Genomic DNA, 12552 nt, shown 5'->3' on the forward strand with positions numbered 1-12552 from the left:
GCCCAACAACCAGTTGGCAATGCCCACGCTCCCGTGATCTCCCCCCGCATGGTTGCAAAGAGTCACTCAAGCTATGCGGAGAATGACGGTGAATATGGAGGGAGGTGTAGCCTGTTGTGAAACTGCTCCATCACTGCCACCCTCCGTCTTCTCGGTCCACGCCGGACTCGCCCCCCGCCCCCCATATCCCCCCCCCCGTCTCGCGCGGGTGAGTTCCACCGGCTCCTCCTCCCTGTGGTGAGCGCAGGTGCGAGGACGTGCACTGAAAGGCGTGAGACTGGACAGAGCGCCGTCGAAACGCGCCGGCCTGTTCTGCATGGCTGCTTTGACCCAACCCACTAGCTAATCACCGCACGCGCTCATTGAGTGCCTTAGGTTACTCCAGGGTGCTTGACCTAGTCTGACCTGCCTTGTGGGAGATTTTTGGAAAACCATGGTGACAAGGAGACAAGGAGTTTGAATGCCTTCCTAATTGCAGTGGTGTGGCTAGCCACAGTGGTGATGGACTGCAGGTTGTAACCTCCATTAAAAACAAGAAATACGTCCAGTCAACTGAAGTTGCTTTAATGGCGTTTGTGTCTCTTCTCTGCCGATACAGGATGAAGAAGAGTAAGAGCAAGGAGTCGGTCCTGATGGAGGGAGAGAAGGAGAAGTTTCCTCCAGGGCTTTCTACACTGGACTTCGGTCTGGACGACGCCTCTCTGAACACAGAGTTGGAGTGCCACAGTCCCCCGCCAGACTACAACTACGTCATCCGCTACTCCACCCCGCCTGTATGAGTTCAACCTCCGCGCCCCCAGAACTCACCGTCCTCGAGACGAGATTTTACCCCATCTGTTCTTCCTCTGTTTTTATTATTTCATTCCATACCTGTTTTCACAAGGCCAGGAAAAGACGACTGTTAGTTTTGTCAGTATGGTCGTTGAAGGAAAAACATGGTTCTGTTACCCTGAGATGTATCGTGACACTTTTTTGAGGGAGGTCCTCAGGTGTACAGTAATACCAGACCCACATTGCTCTCCACGAATTGCCTCCTCAAAGCTGCTGAACCATGTCGCTCTATACCACTGTGACCCCTAAAGACACTACAGACCACCTCAGGTATTTCTGCTATCTACTGTGAATACAAGAAACACATTACATCTATAGCCTACATTTACTAGCCACTTTATTACAAACATGCCCCTGCCTTTCCAGACCAATTTCTCAGGTGTACATATCTTGTACGTACATTTTCATAGGTGTTTAAATAGAGATAGTAGGACACATCAGAAAACAGGACACATTTTAGAAAACTCTAAAATGGTTGAACTGGTAGATGTTTATTAAGTACAGCAGTGTGGTTAGTCTAAATGTGTCAGCCGGGGAAAGAGGTTGTCCAACACCCAGACATATCCACTGACAGCCTGTAATCAGAAAGTGCCCATTAAGGAGGCGCTTGAAGTTGGCCAATACCTCCACCTTAAACGTGTTCCAAGAAAAGTGGTGTTTCTAATAAAGTGGCTGATGAGTGTAGATTTCTTCACCGAAGTCATAAACTCTTAACCCCGTTGGTGGCTGGTGTTTAAATCATTTTGTGTAGTGAGGATCAAAGTGAGAGAGCTTCTTAATTAATGTACTAATCTTGATTATTTTAATGAAATGAAACTGGAACATTCTTTGATATTTTCCTTTGGATTTTAATTGTTTTGTTGTTGTTGTTGTTATTTTACTTTTCAATGTACTAAAGTTCCTGTTTGTGTTCCCTGTCTTTAGGACAGCATAACAGATCACATGCCAATGAGTACACAAAAAATATTGAACAGTTTTTTTCAGGCCTTCAACCCAAAATGAAAAACTAATAACAGGTTTATGAAAACAGTAACAGTAACAGGTTTATGAATATTATTGTTACCATTTCTATGAACATTGTTTCTGTGATAATTCACACAGAGGTCTCTTTTTGTACTCCTAATGTAAGCTTTCAGATTAACTACATTAACACCATGTACTGCTCTGGATTAACTTTTGATGTTTGAAGGATTAGGTCTCTATGTCCTTAGTACATACAGTAAGGGGTTCTTGCAGTACATGTTATGAAAGAAATCTAGTTAAACCAGTCAAACTTGACACATGCGAATTTCTGACAAGGAAGCATACACTGAAAAACGTAATGAAAGACTCAGAACTGGGCAATCACAACAACAGGTTCACTCTGCCCTGCCAGTCGTAGTTCAAAATATTTAAACTACGTAGTTCAAAATATTTAAATATTCATTTCATCTTTGTTAACTAGTTGTGTTGCAGTGGGAGTACTGTTGATCCGTATTTGACCTTTAACCTTTATAAAGCTTGCAGGGCAGGCTAAAGGAATCCAAAGTACACGGAATATCATAAATCGTAATAATGAACTGGCTGGTCACTACATATTAATGGTCCACAAAAAGTATAATAGACTTGTGTGCACACTTATAGGTAAAGTAGTACTTTACACAGTACCTGTTACAGGTGTAACTATACTAAATTACAGTATATCTGAGTAATCCTGAATAAGAACAGATAAGAACAAGTTTGATACTCATTCAGTACTCACACTTTTTGCACCGATACTCTGCTTTCCATTGCATGAGTACACAATATTAATGCAAGTCATGCATCGTTTCTCAGTATATTACACTGTAGTTAATGGTATAGTTACACTGTTAGTGTTTATGTATTGTAAAGGGTTATAACAGTATTAACTATGTTGAAAGTGACAGTTTTACAAAGCTAAAGGTGAGGATTGTAGACCGTTATGAGAAGAAGGAAACTGTTACACCAACCTTGTTATTTCTTATTTACTTCTTGTGTTTCCCAGTAATACATTTAGTAATTGGTAGGCCACTTTCTAAACAGTATATACTGCCAAATATTTGTATTATTATTGACTGATTTGTGTCCATTGAAAAAGTAAAATCTATGCACTGAGATTTTTCATTTATTATTTTTAAATACAAATGTATGGTAATAATAACCAAGCATAAATAAAGATATATATTTATAAATAACTAGTGTATTGTAGAGTAAAAATGTTCTTTGTAAACATTCCATGCAAAAATGTAATTCATTAAAACTAGGCAAAGTTGCCTCAAATCATTAAACAAAAGCACAACAAAATTGTGTCCCCAAAAATGGCACTAAAAAAGTTATTTAACAAAATACAATGAATGTGTTAGCATATTTGGTTTTTGTTTTTGTTTAGGGTTTTTTGTCCATTTGTTTGTCTGTTTGTGAGTACCACAAACTCATTGTCTCAAAAGTTCATTTGTCAGTAATATCAGACAAAGTACCGACCACAACCCAAACTCTGCTGCCGCTGTGGTATCACTGTGCATATTCCAACAAGAATACTACTAGAATTCTTAGAATATCCTCAAGCTTCTGAAATATCCGTGCCATGTGTCACCGCTGTGGCCACTTCCTCCTGTACCTCGGCCACGCCGACATGCTTCCTGAGCGGGGCGAAGTGTCGGCAGTCTGTCTGTCACCAGGACAATACCTGCGCGAGCGGGGAAGGAAGCCTTCGCTAGTCATTACCGTCCTCACCCGGGCTTCTCTGTGGCCCCCGGTGCCTCCCCGCAGTGGTGTTGGGTGGGCCCGGTTCCAGCTTGTGCTTGTCACATAGCATTTACAGTAAGTGTAGTGTTCCAGTGTCTCTTAGATCAGTGGCAGAGGTTCTCAGCATCCCGTGGCATTGCAAACAAAAAGAGGAAGGATGTTGGAAAGAGTTTGGGTCACGATATGTTGGCCATAAATGCGATTGGGACACTCGTAGATGGTTTTCCTTAGAACACACGATCTCCAGGCTGCCGAACTCAAGAAGATGGCCGCTCCACACACACAACAGTGTCATTCAGTAGTATATGTGCCTGAAGGCTAATTTATGTGCACTAATCATTCAGTCTAATTACATCAACTACTGCAGTTTGCTGCAGATGCAGCGCTGTTAGATTAACTGAATGATTAGAGGGCTAAAAAATTACACTTAATAAAACTAATTATGTGTCAATAAATTCATTAACTAATAAGGAGAGGACAAACTTTGAAGAACTATTTAGCACAAATGTGTCTGCTGATGTAAAGGATAATTACATTTAATTGATAATTGAACTGTCTTTAAATTAACATTTCACAAATTGAACTTGCTCCATGGAATGTAGCATATCCTGGACTGATTATAAGCTGGGTTTTCTCTTCAGTCTTGGTCCTCCCAAGGTTTCTGCCTTAATCCACCTGCAGTTTCTTTTACCACTCGTGCCTCTGGCTTGCTCATTGGGAATCTGGACCTAAACATTTGTAAAGTTGCTTTGTGACGATTGTCGTAAAAAGCACTGTATTTCTCTTTAGGGAGAAATATTCCAAGAGAGGACATTACAGTTAAGTCTATTTTTTTTAGATGTCCACACAGTGTTCACACAGATATAAAGACTGTTACAATGGTATCATTAAAGCTACTGGTCCGAGTTAATAAAAAGAACACATTTAGTATATATAACATTCTCATAAATAAATCAAGAGGTATGTTTTCATAAAAGCATTATTGGATTTTTCTAATAATGTGTACTTATATTTTCTGGAGGAAGAAAACTCTAATTAGTGAGTCTCCTCTCATCATGTATGTGTCACTGTTTTTCTTTAAATCTGCAAATGAGCAACTAATAGGATTTTCTGTTCACTTTTTTCACTGTTACATTGTTCTACTCTTTTATTTATAAATGTCATTTATAAATGTATTACACAATGGGGTCTTTACAGTAAAAGGGCTTAGCAAGAAAAACATCCCGTATGCATCTAATTAAAGTCTCTCACCTACTGGGATATGTTGTTGTTTCTCCGGGGCAACAATTGAATGTATATAAATCGCTATGTAGCCACTTCCACACCGTCTTCCCAAGGAAAACACAGCCCCCAGGGGCAGGATGCTCTACTAATCACATAAGCAGAGAGAGTGTGTCTGGACACAGTCCAAACCTATACCCTTAATCAGAGACAAATAGCACGTCTTGAAACTAGATATTCTGGGCTATGATAACCACAGCCCCAGAGACCAACATTCCCATCTCTATAATGGCTGGTTCGTGGAACTGAGTCCCTTAGTTTCACATGGGCATCTCCAGACCCTGCGATTGGAGAAGGTGTGTGGGGTTCAGCCGCACGCCTCTGCCTCTCACCCAGAGCCAGAACAATGGGGTGGATATAGCGGGAGTCAGCCGCGTTTGCCCCACCTTTAACCAGCAAGAGCAGACATCAAAGTAGTTCTAAAACAACCCTGGAGAAGTCTGGACGAGTTGCTGGTATTCCAAGCAGCTGGAACAGAGAGACGTGTCTACATCTGAATGTAAGGAGCATGACACCACATACTGATAAACCTCAGACCAAAAACTATAATACATAACCTCAGACTAAAAGCCAAAATACATAAGTCCTCAAATTATATTAATCCTGACAATATCTAATTAATTAGTGTTTCTTTACTTTGAAAAGCCCATGGCTTTGTATTACTCACACACACACACACACTGTGAGTTAGTGAATGTGTATGTGTGTGTGTGTGTGAGTGTGTGTGTGTGTGTGTGTGTGTGTGTGTGTGTGTGTGTGTGTGTGTGTGTGTGTGTGTGTGTGTGTGTGTGTGATGACAGAAAAGCAACTTGAAGCTAAAAGCAATAATTACACAAAAAGTATGAATCTCACTCATATTATATGTTAGGCCCCCCCTCTGGACTTGGCTAAACATGTAAAATCATTCTACCATTCTCAAAGGGGATTTGAGTCATTCAGGAATTACAGATTGCAATGAGAAACTGATCTGAAAAATAAATGTCACAGGGGACAGAGCTCAGACATAGAAAATACAATCTGAGTCTGCAGGGGACTTGGGACTTGGGAGTCTGCAGGGGACTCTGAATCTGGGACTTGCAGACAACAGGACACACTGCAGCTTCATGATATTTGTAGCTATCGGTGATGCTCAGTCAACAGGGTTCAGTTCTCATCATAGCTTCACTGCAGACATACGTTGGGCAGGTGGTCACACCCTATTAGAGGCCTCGGCACAGAAAGATGAACCAGAGGGACAAGGGCTGGGATTAAGATAGCAGCTCATCACCAACGTGTGCTCATGAACACCAGACCCAGTCCCAGTTAATTCTCAGGATGTTCCCTGCGGTTCTGTTCCCATGGCCCGCATCAACTCTCCAAATTGTTCCCAAGGCACTAGCAAAATAGCAAAAAGAAGTTTAGGAGAATTTTTAGGAGAGTGATTCCTCAGAAAACTTACTACTGGTTTTATTTTGAGAAGTATGTGCTTTTATACTCACAGAATGTATGACTATGTATGGTCGGTGGCAAGTAATATCAGTGCCTTGAAGAACAGTGTGCAGTGTGGGTGTTGACTAACACTACGAGCATTCCTGAGCTGCTGAAATCGGACTCATAGGCACTCTGAAGCTGTCAAGCCCTGAGTGAAAACATCAGCATAAATCTAATATGAACTGATGAGAAGTGAAGTGGTGATTAGCAGTGATTGACAGTTGGTGTATTTTAGTGTGCTGTGTTGTGCTTTCAGCAGGAAAAAGCCAAGTAAATAAAGATCAAATTAAACTCTAGCAGGAATGTGAAACCATGAAGTAATTCAGCACCATGTGAATTCAGTTAATTAAGAAAACACTTCTCAAAGTGATTTAAAGCACTTTACAAAAATATGAACGTGCCATTTGTCCACTGGACTCCATAATCTTCTCCCCATATTCTTTCTATATACTCATTTATAAGTGATTTATTAATAATAAATAAGTGATAAGTGATTAATTTTTTAACTCTGAAAATATATCATCAAATATTCCATGCATTCAGGTATTACGCATGGGATTTCTCATTTTTCATGTGAAATGACGTTTTTTTCAGTATGGATCACTAAACAATTAAATGATAAAGTATTTGATAGACATAATCTATCATTTGAACTATACTGCACAAGCGACGACAAATGAAAACCATATTATCCTCTCATTTCACGTGTACGCACGCCTCGGTTTTGTGGCGGCATTATCTGAACGACACTGCCCCCTTTAGGACAGCGGTCGTTAGTGCCCCTCTAATGTGCACTCAATAGAGTTATAAATTGGGAGTATAGTATATACTTTCAATTTATTTATTTGTTTGTTGGTTTTTGTTTTTCGTAAGTTACATATCAGTTTCTAAAAATAGGCAAACATTTACAAATGACAAATGACAATGAGTCTATTGCCACGTCAATCATCTGCGACCTTCTAACTTGGCTGAACTTCCCACCAGAGGTCTCTCTTGGTCTTACAAACCTCCACCACAGCCTGCAATTGCGGGAATATTGAAGCTATGTAGGATGACCAGAAAAAGTTCATATTTGCTTCTCCCAAAACGTATACACATGTCAGTAGTTCAGCAAAGTGTTAGGCGGAGTTTACTAAATTATTGCTACTTAATTGTATGTTGCAGAATTAATTATGAAAGAAAATATCATATAGGACAGTCCAAAGCACTGTGCTTACCTTAATATCACAGCCTACAAATGAATAATGAACTGCGGAACATAAATGTTGTAAATACAGAGTATTTCGTGGTAAGCCCTCTGTCTTTACATGACACATAAAATAGATTTTTTTCTACCATTTTTATTTTGGTTTTAAGACACTGACTGCACAAGCAAGTGTAAATGTAAAGCATTTAATCCGGGTATCTCCGTTTAATGTAGAGCATTGTAATAATTTCACTAGTGCAATAATGTTTTTTTTGCTGAATATGATTTTCATACATAGGCCTAAATAACATAGCTGCGTCCACGCATATCAGGAGAGGAATCATTTCGTCATCCGTGTGCATATGTGCCATAGTAGGCCTATAGGTAACTGTCATAGACGGTGAAAACAGCCTGTACCCTAAACCATGGGTTAAAATAAGTGAGCAACTCGTTAGAAATTCCTAATACTTGGCGACACGCACGGCAGTGTCACCGCACGAGCACTTTGGATCATACCTGGCGTTCCCACACACCGGAATTAGCTGCGAAGTGTGACCTTTTAAAGTGTCGAGGTGTGAAGGAGGCCGCAAATAAAATAGTTCTCCTCTGAGATTCCTCAACACGCTTTACACCTCTTGGAAATCTCCAACAAACACGCGCAGACGCCAAAAAACGCGGCAATGGCTTTTACCAGGCGCAACGCTCCCATATCCACAGGTTATGTTCAGTAGTTCAGAGTTTTCTCCTCAGTACAACTAATGACTGCAGGTCTTGCAAACAAACATACTCACGTACTACTGTTACTGTTGCTCGTTGAAGCCTAACATTATTATTGCTGCAACTACTGTTGTAATTGCTGTATTATGTGTTGTATTTTCATGTTTCGGCGTGTTTATTTGTTTATTAAGTGTGTTTATAAGTGTGATCCATTTCCAATTGAAATGCCATACTTGTGTAGTTTGGTGAAAGTCCTCGTCAGGGTTCACTAAGTATCTGTTTCAGGCTCCGTGTGTCCTGAAGTGTCCTGTGGTCCAGGCAGTCTTGAGGTGACGCGTAAATCAGGCGCTAGGGGAATCTGTGAAGTGGGTTGGCGGCATTATTGCCCCGTCATTTGAATGCAAATCCAAAGGGTTTGAAGTCTTGGCTGACGTCAGGAAGGCCTTGTTATACCTACACCACCACCACCTTGTCAACAGAGACACATCATGTTTGATTGAAGCACGTCAAGGAGTACGTCGCATCACCAATTTAGGGACCTTTCTGGACTACCACTTTTACTAAAAAACCGCAAAGGCCTGGACCTCTGAACTGGTTTTAAGCAACATCTAGCATGGTGCATTGCTAGTATGTCGTCTTAAAATTCAGGTTTTGGGGTTTCTTGCGAATCATGTATGTGGGATACCTTTTGGATAAAGAGGGAAGTATGTATCACCAAGGACCTGTACGTCGATCCGGCATCAATCTTCCACCGCAGAATTTTGTTTCTACGCCACAGTATTCCGATTTTACTGGATACCACCATGTGCCCAACATGGACACGCACGCGCAGCCGACGGGGGCATGGGGCGCTCCTTACAGCGCGCCCAGGGAGGACTGGGGCGCCTACAGTCTCGCGCCTCCCAACGCTATTCCTGCGCCCATGAGCAACTCTTCCCCGGGACAAGTTTCCTACTGCTCACCAGATTATAATTCTATGCATAATCCGGCATCTGCTGTGCTACCTCCGCCACCTGAAAACATTCCTATGGCCCAGCTGTCCCCGGATAGAGAAAGGCGCAACTCTTACCAATGGATGAGCAAAACCGTCCAGTCTTCATCAACCGGTGAGTTTATTACGGTAGATTTCCTTGAGCACTGGTGCTGTTGTGATGTGTCAGGAATATTTTGAAATCGATACTGAAACATTATCTAAAATGATATGCGTAAAAATGCAATTTATAATGTATGGAATCACTGAATGTCTTACTGGAATGAATTATTACTTTTTAAATTATATTTCATATGTAGATCTAGGTTTCTTTTGCGCTTTAGATGTTTTTTGCGCTTTTTTGTGCTTTAGATTTTTTGCGCTTTAATAAACTTGTCTATTCATTGACCGACAAACTTTAGAATGAACTACAAATGTAAAAGATTTGACCAATAATAAATATATGTACCCAGGAATAAAAACCACGCGTTTATGTATTTAACCATCTCCTTTATTATTTCACTATTTTTTAATGAACAAGTCATCCACACAGAGTTTGAAATGCTAAAAACAAACGCTTGAAATCAGATCGAGGAGTTTTGCGACGACATAATTCATTGATGTCAATTAGCGTAATAATTTTGCCAATTATATTCAGGGTGCGTTATAGCGCAGAGGTCTGCTCTAGTAGCGCTGACGTTTTGATGAATTTAACAGATGTACGTGTGGTGAAGATGCAGGTTAAGGTGTTGGGTCGCGGCGCCAGGCCCAGTTGTCATGCTAATGTTTCAACTCCCGTAAACGAGATGTGAGGTCCACTTTTTCCTGTTACATTGTCTCGGGTTTTGAGGGTTATCTGTCATATTGAGACGGCGGCTTCTTTCAACACCTTTTTTTACTTTGATATGCAGTAACGAGTCTTCCTCTGTCCCTGCGCTTCAAGGGTTATATTGCCGGAAGGACTGACGAATTTCACAGCAAATATAGGTCTTCTACCTCCGGCTCATGTTAAAACAACACAACACTCTGGAGGTTATGGGGAACAACATTTATATCGTATGCACTTGCATACAGTGTAAGCCGTGATAATTTATGAAGATTTAAGACAAGTAAACTCATAAATCCCGAGACAATTAATCATGCTCTGATATTTATTGCAGCTATGATTATCTGAAAATGAAATATAGTTACTGCTTGTGACTCCAGTGATTTATTAGTTTATGTCAATATATCAAAGTGTATATATATATGGCCCATAAGAGCAAATCTATCAATTTACATTTACATTTACATTTATGGCATTTAGCAGACGCTCTTATCCAGAGCGACTTACAAAAGTAAGTAAGTAATTTCAATTTACCCGACAAAAAAACAATATGATATTATGATATAATAACAAGAGAATAACACAGAACTCATGTAACTTTTTGTAAATCAAACAAGATCTGCTTGCTAGGGAAAGGATTCTTGATAGAATCTCCTTGTGACGTCTTTGTAGCCCTTGTATTGCCTCTTAACACATCAATGGCATTTAAGTAAAATCTTTGAGACCCTTTGTTCTGCAGTTTGTTCCAGAAGTGACATCAAAGGTTACCCGAGACTCCATTTACATATCCTGATAGCGACATAATACAAATTTTCTCTGGGCTACTGGTCCTGATACATATCCTTTCTGATACAGGCATTGGGCTACAATTTCTCAGAGATAGCTAGATCATAATTTTACATTTCGAGTTAACAACTAGCAAAAATATCTAATCTAATACTATTTAAAGAGTTTTGAAATTACGGTTGGCATTTTCAAACCAATAAATGTTTATTTATTCGTTTATTCGTTGGTTTATTCTCATTCTTTCCTGTCGTCATGTAGTGATGTTTGTTATACGTGTTTTGCTGTGCATTTGTTTAGGTAAAACCAGAACAAAAGAAAAATATCGTGTGGTGTACACAGACCACCAAAGGCTGGAGCTGGAAAAAGAGTTTCACTTCAATCGTTACATCACCATAAGAAGAAAGTCTGAGCTGGCGCTGAATCTGGGCCTTTCAGAGCGACAGGTATGAGAGTTATTTACATTAGACTGTTTACGTTCACGCCCGACGACCTATTCCAATTCTTTAAGTGTATGTAAACATGTAAACACAGTTCTCGTGTTTTAACAGGTAAAAATCTGGTTCCAAAACCGCAGAGCTAAGGAAAGGAAATTAATCAAAAAGAAATTGGGTCAGTCCGACGGCAGCGGGGGCTCAGTACACAGCGATCCAGGGTCCGTCAGTCCTCTCCCGGTACCTGGGTCACTGAGTCCGTCAGATATACACGGTTCTCTTTACCCACCTCCAGGATTGAACACCTTACCATCTATGAGAAACATACAGCAAGTGACTGTTACTCAGTGAACTCGAACTTGGAACATTCAACTTAAATTGAGCACTCCAACACACAGGACAGGTCCGCACGACTTAATCGGTCATATGGATTATAAACTCCAGACAAGACGTCCCGAAGCGCGTGTTGTGGATTACAACAGAGAAGACTGAAGTTTTAATTACAACGAAATGCTGGAGGCTCTTCACACATTGTTTTAATAGAATAGTTTTTAAAATTAACATAAAGGTACAAAAGCATTGTTCGTCTGGTCCAAAAGTTAAATATTTTAAAGAGTTTGTTTGTGTTTGATCAAGTGAGATATAAATATCCTTTTTTTTGTATGTGGTGAGTGTGTTTATGTAAATAAAATTACTCAGGTCTACAATGTTTCCTTAGCCATATAATGATCATTTAAATGTTTATTTTCAGTTTAGATCTTTATGCATGGACCTTTTCTCAAACATTTCAGATTCTTGTTCCGGACATTTTTTTGCGTGCATGAATCAACAGACTTCGGAATACGGGTAGAACGTTTGAATACAACGTTCAAAGTGTAAATAAAATGTTTTTGAAAATGTAATATCATGGGATGATGTCATTACGTCTGTAACAAGAAGAAAATTAAGATTTCGCATATTACCGTCAAGAGTGTCATTATAAAAACGTGGATTCATATTAAAGGTGTGCTTAAAGGCATTAACATTCATAAAAACGACGGTGTAAAATGAAAAAAAAATAGGCCATAATTTCCACATGTAGGCTACATTACAGATGAATGTGGTGTCTGAGTTAAAACACCCGCCTTGTCCAGCTTAATGCTAAACAGTTTAAACTCAGATTTGGCACACGTCGAATAGGCTATATGTGCTACATGTTACCTACATGTTACATAAATCTTAAAACGAATGAGTCTGTTAAAAGTGTGCTGTTAAAAGATCTGCAAGGTGTCAAGTTAATGTCTCTTTTTTTCTCTCAGTAATACAAGGC

General features: G+C 40.0%; 2 protein-coding genes across 2 annotated transcripts in view; both read left to right on the forward strand.

The window, feature by feature from the left end:
- kdrl (kinase insert domain receptor like) overlaps positions 1-3054 on the forward strand; it is a 40748-nt gene extending 37694 nt beyond the window's left edge. The window contains exon 30 of the mRNA XM_077021138.1: positions 599-3054. Within this exon, the coding sequence (XP_076877253.1) occupies positions 599-779 (181 nt within the window). The 3' untranslated portion in view covers positions 780-3054. The remainder of the gene's footprint in view (positions 1-598) is intronic.
- Positions 3055-8900: 5846 nt separating this feature from the next.
- On the forward strand, positions 8901-12076 carry cdx4 (caudal type homeobox 4). Its single transcript, XM_077022912.1, has 3 exons — positions 8901-9336; positions 11110-11255; positions 11361-12076. Exons 1-3 carry the CDS (start codon positions 8901-8903, stop codon positions 11592-11594), a joined length of 816 nt encoding a protein of 271 aa, XP_076879027.1. The 3' UTR covers positions 11595-12076.
- Positions 12077-12552: the final 476 nt, after the last annotated feature.

The sequence above is a fragment of the Brachyhypopomus gauderio genome, chromosome 11 (genome assembly GCF_052324685.1).
Source record: "Brachyhypopomus gauderio isolate BG-103 chromosome 11, BGAUD_0.2, whole genome shotgun sequence".
NCBI lineage: Eukaryota > Metazoa > Chordata > Actinopteri > Gymnotiformes > Hypopomidae > Brachyhypopomus > Brachyhypopomus gauderio.